Source organism: Oryctolagus cuniculus, chromosome 17, assembly GCF_051225735.1.
Source record: "Oryctolagus cuniculus isolate XC-2025 breed Fujian yellow rabbit chromosome 17, ASM5122573v1, whole genome shotgun sequence".
NCBI lineage: Eukaryota > Metazoa > Chordata > Mammalia > Lagomorpha > Leporidae > Oryctolagus > Oryctolagus cuniculus.
In genome coordinates this window covers 37,603,462-37,626,432 of record NC_142883.1, presented here as the reverse complement: position 1 = coordinate 37,626,432, position 22,971 = coordinate 37,603,462, and the positions used below count along the sequence as shown (strand labels likewise).

Sequence of the window (22,971 nt, the reverse complement as noted above, 5' to 3'; positions counted from 1 at the left end):
AAACCTTGGCTTGGCATTAGCAAAGGGCTGCCACCACACAGCCAAGGCAACAACGTATCATCCCAATCCTGCCTCTGTTCTTCCTGGCTTCCCAGGGCCCAGCCAGCTCCCCATCAGGGTTCCAATCTAGTTATTGAAAACATCGAATAACACACCAATTATCTAAACATCAGATTTTCTATTTTTATTAAAAACTCACAAATTTATTCAACATGTTTTCTTTCATACAGTGAATGGTCTAATATGCACTGGAGGTCACACAAGCTTAGGTTTATTAGAACAATAAAAGACATATGAGAAATTTAATATATAAAGAAAAAAGTAGCAGCTGTTGACTGCATATTTGACCATAAAATTTAAATATTTTTGGACTTTTATTTTAAAGACACAAAAATAAAACCTGTGTGGGTCTATATAAGTCATATTAACAATTCCATGAATGTTCAACAGGACTAAAAATTAGCAAAGATGGTTTTTCTTTTTTTTTAAACCTTGTAACACTTTTTTTTTTAACACTTTCTCAGGTTGCTGGTGCCACGCACCTTTACAGTATTTGTGCTATAATTATTCTATTTGGCAACTGTCTGAATATCGTGTTTTCTCTTTGCCTCGTGTAAACAACACTTTTTTTTTTTTTTACATACTAGCACAGTGAGCCCTGCAAATCTGTCAGAACATCTACAGGAAAAGAAAAGGAACAATTTTGGTTGATTGCTCAAAACATTTTGTTTTTGAACAAGAGGTTTCAAAACAGGATATATTAGTAAAACACTGAACTCCTGAATTTAACATTTATACGTAAACAGTTGACTGTTTTAGTTCAATAGTCTTTTTTTTTTTTTTTTTACTTTTTGTGTGTGAAGGTAGAATACTTTTTCTTGTACAGCTGATGTTCAAGTCATTTTACTGAGGTCTGACTGGAGACCGTCCTATCCAGTGTGTGTGTCTCTGTGTGTGTAGAGCTTTGTGAAGGTAGAAGAGTTGAGACTGAGGGCTTTACATTTAAGATTTTGCAATTTTGGCAAAAACAAAAACCAAAAACCCAGATAGACAAAAAATATATATAGAGAGAGTCCCACCTGATGCACAGCAGGTCGGTGTTTCTGAAGCTATAAGAGTTTGTTGCCGCTGTCGCTGCACTGAGACGCTAATGAGCGAATCCCAGAGCTAGAACCCTCACGGCTTGCCTGGGAGTGACCCGACTGCTTCACCTCCCGCACCCGGCTGCGCCCCAGGCCTTCCTCCCCGCGGCTCCCGGCATCACCGGGCGGCAGTGCGCGCGTCTGCGTCCGCCGTGGGCATCCTGGCGCCGCCGCCGCCCGAGGGTCTCTGCACGGATCCGGGGCCGGGTCCAGGTCGGAGGTGGGGAGAAATCCTTTCGGGAGCCCCAGTTCTGCCAGCAAGCATGCTGATCCCAGTTCCACCTCCAGGCGGATCTGGATCCTGCTTCGTGTCCCCTTTTCCCATCCAGTCTCCCTAGTCTTGAGCGCGGTCCCCGAGACCGGAGAAATCGAGTGGCCTTACTTTTCATGTGTTTTTTTTTTCTTTTTTTTTCCCCGTTTTTTCTTAAATAAAAGTTCATTTCTGTACAACCACGAACTTCACGCACCGTGCGAGACCCCGCTACCACACGGCCGCCTCGTTCATTTCTGGGGGGTGGGACAAGTGGTTCCCGTAGCTCGCCCCGCCGTTGACCGACAGCGAGGAGAAGGGCGGGCTGGGCCCGAAGACCTCGGCCGACATGGAATGCAGGGGCCCGGGCAGGCTGGGTTCGGGGCTGGGCGAGTCCCCAGGCGGGTGAGCCAGGATGTCGGTGAACCGCTGCGCTTCGCTCGACGGGTGATGGCCCGGTAGAGGGTGCTCCAAGCCGCCCAGGGGCGTCCCGGAAGGCCCGGAGGAGGGCACGAAGGGCAGGTCCACCGGCGTCTGAGCCTGCGAGGACGGGGGGCCTTGCGGGAAGAAGTCGTAGTTGCCCCCGGGACCGTAGTACTCGCTCTGGTAATCTGCGGGGCGGCGGGGAGCAAGGCGTCAGGGCAGGCCCTCGGGACGCGCGGGGCAGACAGGACGCGAAAGCGCGCCCGTCAGCAGGCTGGGGAACGCGCTGCGCAGTACCGGCCGCGCAGGACGAGGCTCGGCGCAGACACTGGAGCCGCTGCCCCTGCTCCCCCTAGTGCACTCTGGACCGGGAATCCGTCCGTCGGTCTCACCACCTCCTCCCGATTTACCCCCCAACCTCGGCCCACCTAGCATCTTCTCCACAAAACGCGGGCGGCGCCCTCCGCGCACTGCCACCCGCATCCAGCGAAGCCGGGCGCCCCGCCATTCAGCCACGCACTCACCTCCGTAGAAGGAGAAGGGGCCGTTGGGGATGAGTTCGCCGGGCTCCAGGCGGTCCACGAGCGGCCGCATCCGGCGTGGACTTCGGAAGAAGGCGTGGCGCCGGGCGCCCAGCGCGCTCAGCTGCTTCATCCTCCGCTCCTTGGAGCGCCGGTTTTGGAACCAGACCTGAAGCACACGGGCCGCGGGTGAGGACGCGGAGCCGCCACTACTACTCCCCACCCCGGACGCCCGCGGGGTACAGCCCTTCAGCCCTCTACCGCGTGGCACTCCGGCTCCACGGTGCGTGTGTGCTGTGTGTGGCAGGGGGAACCTGGGCAGGCAGCCCTGTCCGGAGGGAAGCAGTTGCGGTGTAGTCTCGGGGTTGCTAACCGTCACACCGCCACAGGCAGTTTCTGGGGGCTGCACACAGACACTAAACCGCGACAAAAGAGTGCCGCACACTGTTGCCTTTGCACTGTCCCTGGAGGTGATAGTGACAAACACCGCCTCCAGTTGACACTCGGTCTCCCAAGGAGGGTGACACCAAGCCCCCGGCAGGCACTCCTTTTCTCACCTAGGCGCAACTTCCAAGCGCCAAGCACAGCCCTCCACAGCCGTGACACACACAGAACCTCCCATTCCCCGGCACAGGTGCAGCCAGGCACCTCCTGCTGAGAGGTGCCTGCACCTCAACCCTCCTGGGGGAAGGCACCGGACTCAACACCTAGCAGCACTGGACCAGAGGCACCAGCCAGCATCCTGTGCTGTGCCACCTCCTCCCAGCTCCCCAACCCCATGCCCAACTGCTTCCAGATGGCCTCTCCTCCCCAGGCCACTCTTGCCCAAGGCAGAGCTGACTGTGCGCTGGATGCCCCAACTTTCTTTGAAGGGGAAATCTCTGCTCTTGGCTTGTCTAACTGAGCCGTGACACCCACAACAGTGGAGCTGAGGACTTGGAGGGAGATGAAGTTGTGTGAATTCCGGAGGAATTGATTGATACCCACAGCATCCTCTCTGCTCCTTCCTAACCGGGGCTGGGGTGGGGGTAGGGTGTGTGTACAAAGAGGACTTCAGTAATATCCGCTCCCCCAGCCTCCACACTGAGCTCCCCACTCCTCCCTCTCCTTCTCCTTCCCTTGGCTGGGAAGAAGAGGGACTTCAGACGGGCAGCATTTCAAAGACAGGGGAGGCTGCGGTGTGTCTGGGTCTCTGCCCTATGGAACCGCATAGCCCATGCCCGCTGCCAACCTCCAATTGGCTCCCCTGTTCCACTCTGGGGGCTTCTCGCCTGGCCAGGATGCCCTGAGGGTTCTAACCTGGATGACGCGCATATTGAGCCCGGTCTCCTGGGCCAGCTGCTCTCGGATGTGGCGCGTGGGCTTGGGCGTGGCGGCAAATGCCGCCTTCAGCGTCTCCAGCTGCTTGGCTTTGATGGTGGTTCGTGGTCCCCTGCGCTTGGCACCCAGGTTCTGGTCATCGTTCTCGTTGCTGCCCCCTTCCTTGTCTGACACGTTGGCGCTCTCAGAGTCCTTGGCGTCGTCCTGTGATGGGTCTTGGGAATCCGGAGACAAACTGGGGTCACTGCCCGTGGTGGCTGGGGAGAGGCAAGGACAGGTGAGGGGGAGCCTTGGCAGGCCTTCCTCCCCCAGGACCCAGCTGCCCACCCCTGGAGAGCCAGGAATCAGGGGCTCACCCGAGTGGAGGCTGTTCTCTTTGGCGACACTGCTGTTACTTAGGTAATCCTCTTTGCACACGAACTTGTTCTCGTCAATGATGTACAGCTCCTCGCCAGTGGAGAGCTGCTTGTTACACATCATGCAAGTGAAGCAGTTCAGGTGAAACACTTTGCTTCGTGCTCTCCGCACCAGGTCGCTAGGGGAGATGCCCTGTGCGCAGCCTGCGCATTTGGTACCGAAACACCTGCAAGGGGTGGGCACAGGGTGGTCGGCAATGGGCACGGGGAGACGGGCCAGGAGGAAGAAGAGCAAGGAAGAGAGGGGAGGTAGAAAGCAGAAGTGGCGAATGAGAGGGGCAATGTTGGAGAAAGAGGCAGAATGGCGGATAAACAGGCAAAGAGGCAGGAGAGCGCGCGGCGCACCAGGGAAAAGTGAGAGAGGAGCTACACATGGTCGGAGCGAGGAGCCCCAGCTTCCCCCAGTCCCAGCATTATCCCATGGAGAAGGATGTCACTGAAGAAGGCCGCGACGGCGAAGGAGGGCTGGGGACTCTCAGTATCCGATTAGTTTGGGAAAAGTCAAATTCGAATTTGATCGCCCTGTAAATACGCCCGGAGCGCGCTGCTTTTCTCTCCCAGCGTCGCCTCTCTCGTTCCCGCAAAAGAATCGGCGCACAAGCTGGGGCTTAGCGAGGCCAGGCCCGACCGCAAGAAAACAAATGCGGTCGCAGCGAGACCCGGTAGCCGTGGCTGGGCTGCTGCCCCGTTCCTGCCTGAAGCCCGGCAGATTGGTGCAAGCGGGGAGCCGCGGCGGGGCTGAGCGGGTTCCAGACGCCCTGCTGCGTTCTGCAAGAGTCCGACCTCGGGAGCCTACCGTCAATGCGCAGGCCTCGCCGGCAACGGTTTCCGATCCAGCCGTAGTGGAGGAAACCCGGAGCGGCCGGCGGAAGCGCGAAGGCGCAGCTCGCGTTTCCTCTCGGCTGTACCGGCAAGTGCAACGCTCCACGCCGCCGCCGTTCCCATCGCTCCGAGCCAAGCGTCCCTGAGCGGCCTTGGGGACCAAGAGCTCCGGGCCTCTGGGCAAAGCGGCCCGGGTGGCTCCGCATCCCTCCCTGCTCGCCTCTCTCTCCCCATTTTGATCTGTTACCACAAATTTGGAGAAAGCACAGACCAAGCCAGGCGAAACCCGTACATTTCAAAACCGCATGACGGAATTAACAATTCGCGGTTGCGCCTGTTGTCTGTTGACTTGTGTTTCTGTGGATGTGGTAGCAAAATAGCGACCTTAAGAAAATGCCATTTAAAGCTAAACGGAGGACGGGAGTAGGGCAAAGTCTCCCGGCTCCAACGAGCGCAGTCTCAGCTTTGTCAACGGTTGGAAGTGGTGTGAGCCGGGAACGCGCTTTGCCTGGGACGGCTCGGGAGCGGTCTGGCCGACTTGCCTGGAGTAGTGGTGGTGGTGGCGGGGGGGGGGGGGGGGGGGCGGGCGGGGGGGTGCAGGGGAAAGCTGGGACACTGCACAGGCCATGGTGCAGCTGTTTGCCCAAAGCTGGGCCTGGAGGCCGCTCTGGGTTTCGGGAAGGTTCTGGCGCCAGCAGGATCGACCTCGAAGCCGAGCTGTTCCCTGCCGCTGTCTCAGCAGGCAGCGGGGACACTTCGTGCCAAAGGCACCGCGGTTCCCGCCAAGACCGTTCAGAGAGCGACAAGGCAGCGGCAGGGAGCGGGCTCAGGCTTCTAAGCTCAGCCTCAAGGGCGAACCCCCTTGAAGGCCCGGAGAGCGCCGTAGCTGGAGAGCTTGGGTCAGGGAAAGACTGGACTCTGCCACGCTCGGAGGGGCTTCCGGGCCGGGGCGGGCTCAGGCTCTTTCTTCCTAGGCACGTGCAGCACCAGCCGGGACGCACAGTTTCCAGGACGCAAGCAGGGCCGCGTCCCGGGCGCCCAGCGCGCCAGCTGGCGAGGAGGCGGCGCCCGCCGGACTTGGCTGCGCTCTCCAGAGGCAGCTCCAACGCAGCCGCCGTGGCCACGCTGACCTCTGATCCGAAGCCGGCCGCGAAGGGCCCGCGGGGAGGGAGCAGCCGAGGCGCGGGAGGGAAGGACTCACCGGAAGAAGTCGTTCTTGCAGTAGAGCTTGCCTTCCCGGGAGAAGCACTTCTCGGTCAGGTTGCATTTACATTCACAACACTGGACGCACTTGACGTGCCAGGCCCTGTCCAGCACGTTCAAGAGGAAGCGGTCCAGGATGGGCCTTTTGCAGCCGGCACAGTGCACCATGGTCTTTGGTTTGGTCGGGGGAGGCCCGGAGAAGAGAGGGGCGAGCCGAGCCAAGGGGACGACTCCCGAGGAGGACCGGCAGGAGCTCCCTCGCCCCTCCAAGGAGAGGAGACACAATCCAAAACCCGCGCCAGGAGATCGAAAGGGGGCCAACGAGGCCGACGCTGGCCTGGGGGCGCCTCGACGGAGTATGAGTGCGCGGGAGTCCCAGGGCGCCGACGAGCCGCGCGGGGCGAGGAGGAGGAGTCTCGCGCGCGCGAGGAAGCGACCCTTCTGCCCAGAGCCCGCGGAGGAATGAAGGTCACCGAGAACGGCGGCGGGAAAGGAAATAAAGAAAGAAACCGGAGACGGAGAAGAAGAGGAGGACGCCGCTGAGTTCTCCCGGGCTTGAGGTAGAGCTGTCAGAAGTCAAAGTGCATCTGCTTTTGCCGGGCGAGGAGGGCGGGCGCGTGCGTGCCGGGCTGCCCGCCGCCAGGGCGTCCTCCCTCTTTGAAGAAGAAGGGGGGGAAAAGGCCAAGGAAAGAAGCAAAGGAGTGGAGAAGCTTTGGATCCTAAACTGCCGGCATCGTGCAGCGGTCGGGGGAGGGGCAGGGGTTGGGGGGGCGGGAGGGAGGAGAGGGAGGAGGAGGAGGAGGATCTCGTTGATTGCTGTTGTGGCTTAGGTTTCCCTCCTTTTGGAGAAGTGTTTGTGTCAGTCGGGAACGGAGAGGGACAACTTCGGGCAGACGCAGCCAAGGCGCACTCCTCGCTCCCGACCGCCCGGGCCCAGTCACCTCGGCCTGTGGCTTGCCCGGCCTCCGTGTCCTCGGGGCAGCCCTCCCAGCGCCCAGGCTCCTGAGAGGAGGAGACTCTGGCTGGCTTCTCACCGCGCCTGGCTACGTACGGTGGCTCCAGTCACAACTCGCGGCTGCCTGGGCGCGCAGCCCCGCATCGCTCGGCCCGCGCTCCGCCTGCCTGCATCCAACCCCACAGTCGCTCGACTTTTTTTTTTTTTTCTTTTCCTTTTCCCCCTCTCTTTTCGTTGTAGTGGCAAATCTGGGTTTCGTTCCTTTTTGTTTTTCCTCTTTTGCCGCGAAAGGAGTCGAGGGGAGGGGGCCGGCCTGAGAGCTTTTTTAAAATGTCCTGGTGCAGCGGCCACAGTAGGCTGGCGGCTGGAGCAGCTCCGCGGTCCGCCTGCTGTCGCCGCCCGGGCCACGGCTCGTTGCTGGCTCTCCCCGGGCGCGCGTCCCTCGGTCCCTGGTCTCCTGGCCCAGTCCGCTGCCCCGGCGCGTCTCTCCCCAGCTCCGGCGGCTCGGTCACTGCTCCTGGCTGTTGGCTGAGCTCTGCAAGCCCCCTCGCCTTAATGCAGCGCCCGACGACGTCACGGCAGCCGGTGACCAATCAGCGCCTCGCGGTCCCTCTGTAAACCATTCTGCGTCCCCCGGCCCGGGAGAGTGCGGGGAGACCGCGTTTCGAGGATCAGTGGCGGCAGCACCCGCGGCCGCGCGCGGCGCAGGCGGCGGGCGGCGAGGTACCCGGGCCCCCTCCTGCTCCGGTAAGGCGTCGGTCTCGGGGGGGAGGGACCGAGAGAGGGCGGGAATAGGCACAGGCGGAGGCCAGAGCTCTGCGGGAGGGTGGGGTCATCCAAGACCGAGCCTCGTCCAAGGTTGGGGTGCAGCTGGGTCCGGCAGCCCCGGTGCACTGTTTGGCTTTGCAGTCTCGCGGGCGCTGTCATTTCTGCCTGTCTGCGCCTCACCTCCGTACTTTCTCCGCCTGGAAGTTTGCCCCCCGGCACAGCGCCTGTCTTTGGAGGGGTAGGGGGAGCTTGGCAGCAGGATCTCCCTCCTCCCGCTCCTCTTTTGGTACGCCCTCCCCCGGTCCATCCAAAGTCCACAGGGGCCGGGGCTCCGGGAGATCTGGGTGTCTGCCTCCCGCGGCGCGCTCTTGGAAAGTTGATTCAGGCGGTCTGCTTGTGGGGGCGGGGGAGACCGGAGGTGCAGCGCCCTGGAGGTGGGGAAGGAGTGGGTGGGGAAGAGCCTCGGGTGGGAAGTTGCCACCCTGGCGAGAAGTTGTGAGAAAATTGTGATCCGGAGACACCTTTTGCAAACAAAAACAAACGACCAGGCGGGAAACCGCGGGGCTCCATCGCGCGCGGCGGGGGGCGGGAGGGGGATGTAGGGATTGCGGTGGTGGGAAGGAGGGGGACCCTAGGGGCACCACGAGGGCCTGCGGTACATCAGTAGATTGGGGTGTACCCTGCACAGACGGAGGGTGTCCGGCTTCCATTCCTCCCCAGGCTTCAGGCTGGCCCCAGCTTCTGCAGACAACAGCCGAACCTATCTTGCGATGCCCACTGCTTAGGGAGCCCGCACCTTCCTAAATTCGCTCTGGACACACACACTGGGGCCCACCACCGACGGGGCGGACTTGACCTAATGTGGGGGGCGGATTTGGGTATCGGCAGCCCTGGCCCTAAAGAATTACTCCAGTTTCCTGGCGCACTTAAGTCAAAATCCGTTTCGGCTGCAGTTTTCCAGGTTTAGTCCGGATTTCTCCCCAGGTGGGGTCTGAACGTAGTAGTGCGGAAGGCGGTCCCATTTTTGCTCCTTAATTTCGTTACTGAGAGGGGGATTTAGGAGGCTGTATTTGGCCTTAGTATGGATGAGAACAAGGGTGGCATTTTGGAATTGGCCTTTTGACCCCTCTCGCTATGCCGGGGCCAGACTTTCCACACGGGCCTGGGACCAGGTTGGCGGAAAATGCGTGCAGAAACGGAGTTGCAATGAATTTGGGCTGGAAGGGAATCCCGCTCGGAAAATTCAGTACCCTCTTCGGACGAACCGGGAAGCGGCCACAGCGAATTTGGCGTGGGCTCAGTGGGGCTGCTGGGTTTTAGTAAGGGCTCTTCCTACGCTCCGGCTGCCGTCCGCACCGCACCGCAACCTCGAGGCGCCCGAGGAAGCCCCCGCCTTGCAGCTGGCGTCACCTTTTCATTGAGAAGCGAAGCCGCCCGGGCTCGCCGCGCGCCTCTTTGGCGCTCCGCCCAGCCCCGACCTCCCGGGACCATGCCCCTAACGTCTTCTACGCACCCCCCCGCCCCGCCCCCACACTCACACTCCTGGCTGGACTGCGCGAGAAGTTGATCAGCTCGTGCGCACCAGTCCCCCGCGCCTCTCTCTTCCAAAGACCGGACTCAGGGCTAGGCAGGGTGTGCACAAGACGGTTTTCAGACCTAGCGGGCGGGCTCTGCGGGCTCGGACTTGGCTTTGCGCTCCCTCTGCGGATCCGACCCCGCCTGGAGCAAGCCGACCCGCGCCCGGTACTCTGGTACCCCCGAAGTCGCAGAGATCGGCGAGGCGCGGGCTCTTCACTTTGCTTGGATCGGAGGCGCCTCCAGCCAGCTGCGTAGGATAAGGCCTGCGGGGAGGAGCCGATGCAGCCGAGCGGCCCCCTCGCTCCTCCCTCCCCCAGCTGTCCCGCGCTCGCCGCTAGTGCCCTCGACCCAACCGCTCCTTTCCGGAATCTATAGCGGCCCCAGTCCCGGGTGGCTCGCCCCCGCCCCCGCCCCAGCTGGGCTCCTTCTCATGCAAAGCAGAGGGGCCACAGGGGTGGGGGTTGGGGGCAGCCGTCGAAGCCCTACTGGGCGACAGCTGAACCAGGCTGCCAACAACTCTTCCCCCAGTCCAAGGCCGGCCGCCTCTCTCTGGCGGGCTGGAGAAGGTTGCGCCATCCGTTTTGGGGTGCAGAGTCTTCAGGACTAAGGTGTGGGACCAAGAGGCCCTTGCCTGCTGGTGGGCGAGCGCGGAAGGGGAGTTGGGGTCTGGGCCAGGATGCTGCCTCTAGCTCTCAGCGCTCCGCTTGCTGGAGTGTCCAGATGGCGCGGTAAACAGATCCGCGTCTACAAGGGGTCCAGGAGCGCAATCCAAGGCGCGTCTCTTGGCTCCGGGTCTAAGTTTAAAGTCCAGATTTAACGCCTCTAGGGCGACAGCACACTAATTTTTTTTTTTTTTCCGTTTCCATTGAGCTTGAGTTTTAAAAGTAATCAGTCTCAGACAAGGAGAGAAAACAGATCCAGCTTTCTAAACTTGCCGTCTCCAAAGCATTTAAACCAGGTACTCTAGGCGAAGAGCGGCGACCTTGCTCTGTTCCACCGAGGCCGCGCTTATTGTCTGCGTCCTCCTGCGCCCCTAAGCACCTGCCAACCCAGCGCCCCACCAAGGTGCGTCCACTGCTCCAGGACGGGTCCACTGCTGACGCTGTCACACAGACTCAAGCTTAACGGCCGGCCGGACCATCGATGGCTCAGCGGCCCGCAGAATTCGCACCTCTCCACTCCTAGGACCTCTGGAAAAGGCCCCAGAGGGCCCAGAAATTGGCCTCGCAATTCCCCAGGGGAGGGAGCGCTGTTCAGAAATGGGGATGGAGAGTGTTCTACCCACCCCCGCCTGACCCCCGACAGTTTGGGGAGCTGAAGGCTCCCCCTCCTGCACCCCTTTGCCTCCCGCTGCCTTTTTGGTCCCAAGCCTCCCTGCCCTTCCTTCCTCTCCACGTTGCCCAGTGACTCCTGGTCCCATGGATGAGCCTACCCAGTCACAGTCTGAGACTGTCCCCAGAGCTAGGGCTGTCCCCGGCCACTTCCCTCCTCTCCCATAGCGTGCCTGTCCAGCCCACCGTCCCCAGCAAAGTGCGAAGAAGAGGGAGGCATCTTGGGGGGGGGCAGAGCTGGCTCTGGGGGGTTAACCTGTGCAGAACAACCAGGATCCACAGCACCCCAGCCACGCAGGTCCAGGACAAGGAAGGAAGAGCGGAGCCTGTGCGCCCCTGGATGCCGCCCTTGGTGGAGGCTTCACGAACTCCCTGGGTGAGGATGTGGCTACTGATACGCAGGGAGCAGTTAGGCTGGGGTCCCTGAGACCTGATCGCGAACTTCTGTCCCCCTTTCTGGAGCTCCTCTGGCTCAGGTTGTCTCTCCATCACAGCTCCTTGCTCATGGAACCGATCTACTTGTGTGCTGTACTTCCGCAATTTCTTTCTCCCCGGAACCGCCTAGGCAGGAGCTCAGGGGCTGGGGCAGAAGGAAGGGTGGATGTTATCTTTGCATTCCCAGGCAGGGAACCCAAGTTAGGGGTTTGCCGGAGATTCCTGGGTCAGTGCACTGTGTGGAAGTGAGGCCAAGGGGCGAGCTGGCCACCTTGCTCCAGAGTGCACTTTGCCCCTAGCCACGTTTTCCGGTAGGGGCTTGGTCAGCCTATGTGTGAGGGGACCGGCAAAGCCGGGACCAGGCTGCAGAGGGCCTGAGCATCAGGGTGCGCACTCAGCCTGAGTATCACGGTGCACGCTCGGCCTGAGTAAACAACGCTTGCTTTCCCACAAGGGCCGCAGGCACCTGGGGTGCGGGGCTGCGGGAGTGTGGAGCCGCGAGGTCGAGCGTGGCGATCTCGACTGCAAGTCAGCGCCCTGCGCGGAGCGACCACAGGACAGGGACGGTCTCGGAAGAGACCGGATGAGAGAAGCAAGGAGCGAAGAAAAAAGTGAATAAGGGCGAAAACCGAGAGAAGGGGAAGAAACGCAGGAAAGCCAGCAGGGATGAAGGGCCGGGGGTGAGCAGCAGAACGCGTGAAGAAGTGGAGCCAAAGAAATGGAAAAAAAGCCTCCAGAAGAGGCAGCGAGGAGGGGCTCGGACCCCCGGAAGATGCAGTCGCTCCGGCGCTGCTAGGGCAGGACCCCAGGGCTCGCGCGGCGGGCGCGTTCCCTGGCGGTCTATTCGGTGGGAGACTCAGCGCCCGTGGAAGAGCGTGTGAGCGGCTCCGGGCAGGAATCCAACAAATAAATAAAACGTCTAAGACGGCGTGACAACAATGTGTATTTGGGTGCGTGCCCGTGTTCCTCCGTCTGAGCGCACACTCACACCCGGCAAGGAAGACAAACGGGGCTTGTGCCTCTCGGTAATTAATCCTCTCGCTAATTGACTCTCTCCCCCTACCTAATGGCGGTGGGCGCTGCCGATATCTGGAGAGATATCCGGAGCAGGGAGGGGTCCCCGAGAAAACCACCCCTGGGGCTGGGGCTGCGTTCCCTTTGGACTTGGCAGTCCTCGGTCCTCTTCCCCCACGGTGGGCAGAGTTCAGTGGATGTTGCCGCCTCACTCCTCCAGGTTTGGGCAGTAGGAACAGAGGTCCCCTGCTCCCAGGCACAGGGACATCTACAGCCCTCCTGTTGGGGACCGCAAGCTTGGGGGGCTGAAAGCCCCCCACTGCCGGGCATTTCCTGCCACTGGGCAATGCGTGTGTTGTTGCGCCAGGACTGAAGACCCCATGCGAGGGGCTTGTAGTCTCCCTTTGCTCTTCCCAGGACCTGGGTGGGATGCGTGTGAGCTGCTGTCCCTAGCATGGACATGGGAGGTTGGTATGAGGTGGACGGGATGGGGTCGAGGGAGGATAGGGACAGCTTCTGAACAAACCTACTTGGACAGGATGGAGGGACAGAAGTACAGAGTAGTCCAGTTGCCACCTGGTAATGGTGAGAGAGGCTTGCAGGGACAAAGAAGGAAAAAGGTTGACACCCGGCATGGAGGGCAGAAAGGCAGCCAGGTCTCTGTGCCTGTGTGACCTCAGCGGGGCCAGTTCCCATCTCTCTGTGGGGGCATGGGGAGGACCCGCCTCTGCTCCCCCCATGGCACCCTCAGTTCCCAGGACTAGGGAACGGAGATGCGGAGAAGGTGTCGAATCTGGATCAGTCCCTTGGGAGCTGAGTTGCAGAGGGGCCCAAGGCCCACAGTGCATCAGCTGATGCGGCTTTGGAAGGTGACTGTCAACTCTCACCCCCATGAGGTGGCAGCTTTGCTCTGTGGACCCCCTCAGAGGCTAAACAAACAAATGCTGAGATCCATAATCCACCCTGCCCAGGGAGAAGAAGGAGGGGGAGAGCAGCTCCCCAGAAAAAAAAGCCCCCCCTCTACCACTAAATGTGTCCTTAATTGTCCCTTGGGAACGTTTGTACATTTGACCAAAGCAAATCCCCAAGCAGTAAAAGCAAAATTAGTCCTAGGGGCTGGTGGCCCAGGGAGAGCTGGGGCTGGACAGACGGGGGAGGCGAGGAGATGGCCGGCATGACCAAGAAAGGGAGAAACTTGGCTCGCCGTCTCTGTCAAGCAGGAGGAACAAAGTTCCAGAGGAAAGAGAGAGAAGGGCATATAAAAGGCAAATCCAAGCCAGAAAGGAAAGAAAGTGAAGAAGAAAGAAGAAGGCAGGGAGGGGGGAAGAGACGATAATAAAAGAGGGTGAAGGCGGCCCCAGGAGGCTGGGCCTCGTCCCAAACCATCCGTCTTCATTGTCTCCGTGTGTGCAAAGGCGACTCCGGCATAAGGAAAAGCCACTATCGGAGCGGCGGCTTTATTTTATATCCTATACATCAGGAGGGAGGCAAAGCTTTATTTTCGCCAAGAGGCAGATATTTTATTTCTCTCTTACGGTTTTATGTGTGAGAGATGTCAGGTTGCCACAATGGATGGCTAATGCATAGGCAAGAGGAAGCCGTGTTGGCATGCTGTGTGTCACGGGGTCTTGGGGGGGTGAGCGGGCCTGGGATTTAGGGCTGATGGGACACTCTGGGGGATTTCTGCTCAAACATCTCTCTTCATAAATCCAGCAGCATGGTCAGCTCAACAGGGAGAAGAAGGAGTTTTAGAGGGAAAAGAGTTGGGCTTAGTAATAAACGAACACACAAAGGAACCGCTTACCCTCCAACGGGCGCAGGCAGTGGGGACACGGCAGCCCCGAGAAAACACGGAGACCCCTGGCCAAACCCACATGCACCACTGACAGCAAGCATTTTCCTGACACAGTTGCACATCGGTCTTGCTTCCTTTTCCTGTTTTAGGTTTTGCTTCCAGGCACCCCCCCCCCCCCCGCCGTGCACGCCCCCTTTACCAGACATCTTGTTTTAACCTGCTCAGAGTCTTGCGGGGAAAGGGCCATTAATTTGGAACTCATCTGATCTGTGAAAGGATCAGGATGCCTGCTTTTCGCCGCTCTGTCCTGTGTCTTGGGTAGACACACACAGCCCCTGATGCAGCAGACCTGGAGAGTATAGCAGTTGCTAGATCTGAATCTAAGAAAAACTCCCCGCCCCAAGATCTACAGTCCAATGAAGCTTAGATCCCAAACTGCATAACATCCCGTTTCTAACCCTGGGAAGATGATGGGGCGGAGAGACAGAGGTGGAGTCTGGACCACCATGATCCGTGTTCCCCCACTCCAACCCCCCAAGTCACTTCTTACCGAAGTTGCTTTTGTTTATTCTCAATTCTACTCTTAGTTTTTTGCGGGTCTTGGTTTCTATCTTCTGTGGAGCTATTTATCGCCTGCCGGAGCATCGGACACAACACAGGATCCCTAGGCAGTGAGCCTGGGGACCCGGCCTCAAAGACCCTGGCCTTTAACCTTTCTGAGCCTCAGTCTCCCCGTCTGCACCACAAGAGGATTGGGCTAAATGACTGCCGAGGTCCCTTGCAGCTCCAACCTCCCCTGGCCTGGGGAGATAATGTGTGAAAACACTTTGCACATGCTAAAGCCGGACGAATGCCAGGGATTATTATGACGATTCTAATCAATCCTCTTTGCTCCACGTAGATCTGGACTGTTTAGCGCCAGCAAGCAGGCTAAAGAGAGCCGGCAGCAAGAAAGCTGAAGCTTAGCAGAGATGGAAAAGCTCTGTGCTGTGGACGGAAAAAAGCCTGCATCTCCAGACAGAGCCTGTGCGCCCCACCACCCCGTACATGGAGGGAAGGGGTGGGGAGAGGAGGAGGCCCGACTTGGTGTGACCCATTTCCGTCTGTACGGCAGCAGAGAGTATATTTCTTCAAAAGCATCATTGGCCTCCAAGTGACTGACATAGGAACCTGATGGGAAAGTGATTTGCAATTGTTTTTTTTTTTTTTTCCAGGAAGAAAGGAGAGAGCAAGGTGTAGCTGATTAGCAAGTTAATTATTTCAGTACCCCAAGGGTTGCAATGTGGTGGTGAGTTGTCCAGCCCTGGTGCAATTTCACAGTCCATGCATCTCCTGGTGAGCACCCGGAGGGCCGAGTCTGTCTCTCTCCATCTACCTGCCTTGAGTCTTCCTGCTATACCTGGGGGCATGAGCAGGGGCTGGGAGGCAACAGGATCTACACTGGGCCTGTGTTGTGTGTGGGGGCCACGGAAAAAGGGTGAAGGAAGGCTCAGAGATGCCATCCCCTTCCGCTGAGTGTGTAATTACCTGGCCTTCTCTGCTTAAAAAAAAAAAAAAAAACTTTGGTTTAATAAATATTAATGAGACAGGGTCTCCAAGAGTGGAGTTGCCGTGAGGTTATTTCCCCAGACTTAGCACTGGAAGAAAGTGGGTTTGAAGGGCCCTCCTGTCTCTCCCTTCCTCTTAGCCCTGGCCCAGCTCCCCCATGCTCCTGTTGGATTTCCCACCTCTGGCCGGCACCTGTGCTGCAGCAGCCTCCTCTATCTGACTTCCAGGTCTGAGTTCCTCTTGGGGGAGAGAAGGGGAGGATTGCGTGGTCAGACGCACACCTCATCTCCAAGAGATAAGTTGGAGATGTGAGCATTAGCCCCAGAATTAACAGCTCCTGGCTCTTTGCTCTCCCGGCTGCTAGGGCTGGCCCCCTGCTGCCCCTTCCCAGAAGGCTGAGGGAGGGCTCTACAGTTTACTTAAGAGTGGTCCCATCTGCTCAGCCTGGCCTTTCATAAGGGGAGGGATTTATGCAGTGTCCTTGTGCACAGACCTGGGATTTGGCTGAAAACCTTGGGCCTCTGAGAATATTACTGAACGCTAAAATGTTCAGCCGCGGTGATGATTCATGGTTTTGTCTGCGTGGACAGGTTGCCTGTGTGTGTGTGTGTGTGTGCGTATGTGTGTGTTGGGGAGTGCACACCCTGATGGGTGTTTGTCACTGTTCTCGCTCTGCATACAAATGTTAGGAAACTTTTTTCCTTCAGTACTCACTCAGGGGCCAGCCCCTGGCACCGTGCAGCAGTGTGAAGTGTGAGCATGATACCATTCTTTCTGGGGTCGACACTCAGCTGTCCCCAGGCAGGTCGTTCAATGTCTCTGCTGGTGCAGTGGGGCCAGGGCTGTCTGAAAAGATGGTTCTAGTGGCTGCCTTGGTGCTGGTGGCAGAGGATTTGGGGAATGGGGGCGGAATGAGGCCAAACACAGCTTAAATTGGACGCAGCCTAGGGGATCTCGGTAGGAGAAAAAAGGCAACGGGAGAGACTCAGAACACAGGCAAGCGGGCAGAGGGAGGAGCTCCTTGTCTCAGTCGGGGTCCTGCAGGAGCGGAGCTCTGAGGCTGAGTGTGCAATCTGGGCCCTGACTCTCGGGAGGTGACAACCTCGGCCGATGTGGGGAGACCTACGAGTGCCATTTCTTCATCACCTTTGGGGACCGAATGCAGTTTCTCCCCTGCCCAGTGGCTGGGGAGGAGGCACCTGCAGCTCCTTTGACGTTCCTTTGTGATTCTGCCACCATCCTGCTCCTGCTCAGGCTGGGCCTGGTGGCCACAGACCCTAACTCCACATGGGAAGCTCTCCTTCTAGTCCCTTCTCGTCCATTCTAGCCGGCTGACTGTCCTGACTGTTGGCGCACACTTGGGAAGGAGGACGGGCAGGCTTGAGACTCCGGGCGGGCGGTTCTCCTGTGGGCTCTAGGTAGGATCTGGCTTTCCCGTAAAAAATAGGAAGCAGGGAACCATTCCTGTGTACAAGTCGCCTAAAGGAGGCTGTACAGCTGCATGGACACACACGTTGCTCCAGTTCTTCTTTCTCAGGAACTAGGGAATGCTTCCTTTGGTGCCCCTGTTTTAACACATGCAGGGGCGTGGGCCTGACGGGGAGGAGTAGGCGCATTCCAGAGACCACGTCTTAGAGTGTTATCTCTTCCCCAACCCCAAATCCTCACCTTCCTCTTTGTCTGCCTTTACCACAAATGCAGGGACTGCCTGCCCAGAGAGGTGGGAAGGGGTGGGTTTTAATCAGGGCTGGGGGAGGGGGTGTAGGTGAGCCTCAGGAGAATGGGGCCAGCTGGGGTTTGTAGCCGGTGCGCCTCTGTTAGCCTCACGTGTTGTGCGTGCGTTACATCCTACAAACGTGTGATTCAGTCATCTACAGCGGACGCGCACATTTGCCAAATGCTGCCTGGCCAAAACAGTGTTAAATAAAATCGTAAGAAATGCTACTGGGGCCTTGCATGGGTTATTTAATTCTATCAATGATAAACAACGTTAATGTGTAGCATCTTGGTCGGCACAGTATCGTGTTTCATTTATAGACGGCGAGATATAGTTAGGCATGAAAGATACCGGTTTCCGACACATACATTTCCCAGTGATGACTTCGGAGAAATGTGATAGAAACAGCAGAAACTGTTCTCTCTCCAGTAAACCTGCACCCTGCACACAGGCTGCGGGTCACACAGGCGCAGGGCCAGCCAGCTGTGTGTGCAGTGTCGTACATCTTCAGCAGTAAAAGTCGATGCTGTTACGTTCGGATACACAGCCGTGGATACACGCAGCGACGCACACACCAGGCACCCTTTCCAAATCTTCAGTACATTTCTTACCTTTTCTCACACACGTACGTGTGCTACTGCCACGTCCCAACATGCCTCCACACACAGGGACTCCTTTGCACAGCAGCTGAGCAGCCGTATGTAAGGGGCTTTCCAAAGGCTTGCAGAAAATGGAATTAAAAGGTGAGTTTTGGTGCCCAAAAAAATTCCACACATGATTGGTTTTCAAGAAGCTTGTGAAAAATGTGGATTATAAAAATGGATTTCAAAAATTTTTGCACCAAAACAAATGTTTAATTTTTTTTTTGGTTGTTGTTAACATTTATTCTTCATCTAGTTGAAAGACAGAGACAGAGAGGGAGAAAGAGATCTTCCATCCTCTGGTGTTCACTCCCCACATGCCCACAACAGCCAAGCCTGGGCCAAGCCAAATTCTATCCGGGTCTCCCACAAGAGTGACAGGGGCCCAAGCACTTGGGCCATCATCTGCTGCCTCCTAGGCACATTGGCAGGGAGCTAGTTGGGAAGCAGAGTAGCCTAGACTTGAACCAGTAGTCCCATAGGGGATGTGGGTTTTCCAAGCAGGGTATAACTTGCTGGACCACAACACCCACCACTCCATGAGCCTTTTGCAGCACAATCACACATTTATGCATGCACAAACACTGATGCTCACTCGCGTGCTCCGTTTGGCCAAGGAATGAGTAGCACCCTGTGACTTCCCGAGGTTGCAGACCTTGGAAGGGCAGTGTTTGAGCTAGGGACTGTGTGTGTCTGCCCGGTGTGGCCCTGAACCTTCAGGATGGAAGTCTTGGAGGAGCAGGGTGAAGACGCCAGCCTGCTTGGCCTCCGAGGGGAGGAATACAGAAATGCTGGCGCGGGCCAGCTGGGCCCCAGCACAGGCGCTCCTTCATGTTTGTGCGTTTCACAAACGTGTCCCAGAGGACACCTGAGCAGTCTCTCTGGTCTTGCTTCTGCTGCCAGTCAGCCGTGTGAGCCTGGGCCACCTGCCTCGGGGCCTGTCTCTGCATCTGGGAAGTACACTCTCCTTCTGCATTCCCGGGGGGTTCAGTTCCAGGATTTGCAGACACCGCAGCCTAAAGACATTCAAATGCCTCAGATGAAACAGTGCAGTGCCTGCCTGTAAGCTACGTACATCCTCCCTGGTACTTCAGGTCACGCTGATCACTTGTGACCCCTAAGGCCGTGCCCTGCAAGGGCTATGGAAATAGCGACGCTGTACAAGAAAAGAAGTCTGTCCATGTTCCATACGGACGCAGTTCTTTCTCCTGAATAGTTTTGATCTGTGATTGCATCCAGAGGCAGAACCTTACAAGACAGGGCTGAAGGTACTGGCCTAGACCGGGGAGGAGGCGGCGCGTGGCGGGGGTTGAGGGATTGTCTGTCCTGGCTGCACAGTGACTCCATCTGGAGTCAGCCTTTCCAAAAAATGCAGATGCCGGGGCCCCATTATCTTTGGACGTGCGTCTGCAGCGCCTCATCTCGGCAGAGCTGATTCTGTGTTCCACCAAGGCTGAGAACCACTGCCCTGGGTGGTCTCCAGGGCCCCTCCAGCCTTGAGGTTCTATGCCTCGGAGAACCTTTAAATACGACGGAGGTTCAGAAAGGTCATGGAACATGTGTATTGTGGAACAACTGTGCATAGACGTCACAACTTCTTGCACACAATAAACTTGTCTTTTAATTCCATTTCCTGCAAACTTTTTGAAGCACTCTCGTCTGCAAAGCACTCTAATAAGGACGCTGTGCTCAAAGCCCCAGGTGGATTCATGCAAGGTCATAAAAAGCCGATCCGAATCATTTCCATTCCATATAGGAAGACAACCATTTTGAACAAACCTTATTTTTGTTTAGAATTCTAAATTATTTTTAAAAATTTATTGAGAGAGAGAGAGAGAGATCTTCCGCCCACTGATTGACTCCTCAGATGCCTCCGACAGCCGAAGGTGGGCTGTCACGTGCTGTATCTGAGAACACGGTAACCGGAAGCTGGAAGCAGAAGCTGGGCTGCGACTCAAGCTCAGTACCCGGATATGTGGTGTGGGCATCCCCAGCAGCATCCTAGCTGCTGCACCAGACACCTGCCCCTGAGCAAACCACCTCTATCCTGTGAAAGCTCACGCCTGCGCTTCCAGTTCTCCTTCTTCTCTGCTTTCTTTCCAGTCTTCCGTCCTCTGACTCGCTCATCCGACATGAACTAAATGCCGCGTCCACAATACCACAGACACCTGAGAAAAGTGATAGATACCTTGGCTGTGGCACACACATTTCCCGCCTGGCTCCTCACCCTACCTGTTGCCTCTCATGCTATTTTTAGCAGGATAAATGATAAGGCACAGGCCTCGGGAGGACTGTTCTCCCTCTCCCCCAGCCCTGAGCTGGAGCACGCCAGGGCCCCGGGCCTCGGGCTGTGCCCCAGATCCGGAGCCTGGAGCCGCAACTGAAGAAAGCCCTGGCCCAGAAAGCTGCTGTCGGGCCTGGGCCTTGGGGAATTCCGTGTTAACATTCTCCAGCAATGGCTCACCAGGCTGTCCCAGGGCTCCTTGACAACAACCCTGCTCCCTGAGGCCACCGTGCAGGAAGAGGCCAAGCCCCGCCTAGACCCAAGCTGAAGGCAAAGCAGCAAGGACCAGGATGCAGCCTGCAACCCCAGGCCCCTTTCTCTGATGGCAGGAGGTTAAGCGTGGTGTGTGTGTGGGGGGGCTTCTGTCGTGCACCTGCAGAGGGCCATCACTGTTCACCTGGGGGAGTGCTCCCTAAGCTGACCCTTGGGCCTCCAAGGGGATCTCCCAGTGGAGTCTGGTTCTTTTCATTCCCACTGTCTTCCTGTCTCCTGCTAGCGCCGCTGGCCACTGAGATATTTGGATTTTTGTCCCAGTGTGGCACTGTGGCACCCCCGTCCTGGTGAGCATGGGATTCCTGATCAGGTCGAGACTCCTGCTTCTCCATTTGCCTTTTTATGTGGCCCCCGCCCCCGCCCCCGCCCTAGTTTTATCTCCTTTGCCCCTGGTGACACATGCAGTCAGTTCTCAGTCCCCGCGGGGACCTACACACACACACACACACACACACACACACACACACACGGTGGAGTTGCTATTGGTTACAGTAGATGTCTCCAGCCCGAACCCGAACCTTCCCTTGCAGTGGAGGATAGGCTTGGTGCAGACAAGGGAGCCCCCAAAACAGCACAGGATCCCTCCTAAATCGAGATCCGGAGCCCAGCGTCCCAGGTAGTACCCCTCCCTGCCTGGGACGCACCTCTCCCGGGCCTGGGGCGCATCAGTCCCAGGAGGTGATGGATCCCCCCAGGCCTCTTCAAAGGGCTCTGCATTTGTTTGCATGGCAGACCTTGAATCCTGCTCTGGTCATAAACATTGTTTATTTTGACTAGGATCTACTGAAAGGGGACTGGGGACAGGGAAGGCAGAGAGAGAACTCTGTAGGGAAGATCATAAAACAATTAGCAGGACAGGGCTTTGGGAGGTCACTGGATCATAGAAATTTGCTGATTGGAAGGGGACACAGGCCATCAGAAAGGTCAGAGACGCCCACTCCGTCAGCCCCCCAACTCGAGGGGCCACATGGGGTGAGGGCGGGGGCTCTGGGCCTCTTATGTGGGGACTCTTTCTAGAAAGTGCACGCAGGGTGTGCAGCATGACCCCCCAGTAACCTTCCACCAAGAGGGGGAGGCCAGCAGGCAGCGAGCAAGCACGATGGATTTGCCCTCCTGTGTGACTCGGCCCCTGGGTAACGATTTCTGCTCCCACTGCTCTTTATGGAGCAGCCAGTGTATCTGAGGTGCTGTGCTTGGTGCTCTTCCAGTACCTTGTCTCACTAACCTTTGGAACAAGTCTAACATAGACATTTTTTTCTCCGCCTCGCACAGAGAAAAACAGAAGGGTTTGTCTAAGGCCACACAGCAAGTTAGTGTGTGACTAGACTTCAAGACTTTCATTCAGGGGCTAGTGCTGTGGTGTAGTGGGTAAAGCAGCCACCTGGGATGCTGTCATCCCATAGGGGTGCCAGCTGGAGTCCCAGCTGCTCTACCTCTGTTCCAGCTCTCTGCTATGGCCTGGGATAGCAGTAGAAGATGGCCCAAGTCCTTGGGCCCCTGCACCCACGTGGGAGACCTGGATGAAGCTCCTGGCCCAGCCTTGGCCATTGCAGCCATTTGGACAGTGAACCAGTGGATGGAAGATCTCTTTCTCTCTCTCCCTCTCCATCTGTAACTTTGCCTTTCAAACAAATAAATAAATATTAAAAAAAAAAAAAAGATGTTGGATTTTTTAAAGCTGATGTCCCCAACCCCACCCCTTTCACCCTCTTCCACCGTCTTCCATGGTCTGGTCTCCCACAGCCTGAGAGATCAAACATGAGCCAGTTCTTCTCCCCCATGGCATATGCTGGGCTAAGAAATATTCAGGACCAAACCTCCTCCTGGTAGGGGAGAACCAGAGTCGGGCACGGACCTGGCTCGCTGGGGAGAACACACTCACAGACGCAGCCCTCACTGCAGACTGTCCTGGTTGTCTTTCACTTGCTGTGTGACTGTAGTAAGTCACTTGACCTCTCTGAGCTACATCTTCCAGACCTGGGCTCTTCAACGAAGATGACGGTTGGAGGAGGTGGCCACAAGCTGGTTCTTTTTGGTCCCCTCTTTGGTATAAGAGCTTGGGGGTAGGAGAGGGAAAAATGAGACGTGGCTTTACCCCAGACCCGGCTCACATGACAAAGACACCTTAAAAGCAGGCCAGCTAGGGCTGGTGCTGTGTGCAGTGGGTTAAGCTGCCTGCCACCTGCAGCTCCGGCATCCCATATTGGAGTGCCAGTTTAAGTCCTGGCTGATTCACTTCCGATCCAGCTCCCCATTAATGTGCCTGGGAAAACAGGAACAGGGCCCAAGTCCTTAGGCCCCTGCACCCACGTTGGGAGACCAGGAGGGAGGTCCAGGCTCCTGGCTTCAGCCTGGACCAGCCCCAGCCAAAGTGGCCATTTGGGGAGTAAACCAGCAGATCGAAGCTTTCTTTCTCTAACTCTGCCTTTCAAATAAATAAAATCAATCTTATAAGCAAGCAAACAAACAAACAAAAGCCAGTCAAAGTGTGCTAGGATTCCTGTTGAGAGCACGAGGGGCTGAGAGCCAGGGCAG

General features: G+C 57.4%; 1 protein-coding gene and 1 pseudogene across 2 annotated transcripts; one reads left to right on the top strand and one right to left on the bottom strand.

Moving 5' to 3' along the window:
* Window positions 1-158: 158 nt before the first annotated feature.
* On the bottom strand, window positions 159-7,775 carry LHX1 (LIM homeobox 1). Its single transcript, XM_002719250.6, has 5 exons — window positions 6,096-7,775; window positions 4,013-4,239; window positions 3,636-3,913; window positions 2,340-2,505; window positions 159-2,003 (listed from the first exon to the last, which is right to left on the bottom strand). Exons 1-5 carry the CDS (start codon window positions 6,263-6,265, stop codon window positions 1,624-1,626), a joined length of 1,221 nt encoding a protein of 406 aa, XP_002719296.2. The 5' UTR covers window positions 6,266-7,775; the 3' UTR covers window positions 159-1,623.
* Window positions 6,911-21,868, top strand: LOC149121192 (uncharacterized; annotated as a pseudogene). The gene is made up of 2 exons (XR_016223614.1): window positions 6,911-7,799; window positions 11,619-21,868. The product of XR_016223614.1 is annotated as an uncharacterized LOC149121192 (transcript).
* The last annotated feature ends 1,103 nt before the right edge of the window (window positions 21,869-22,971 follow it).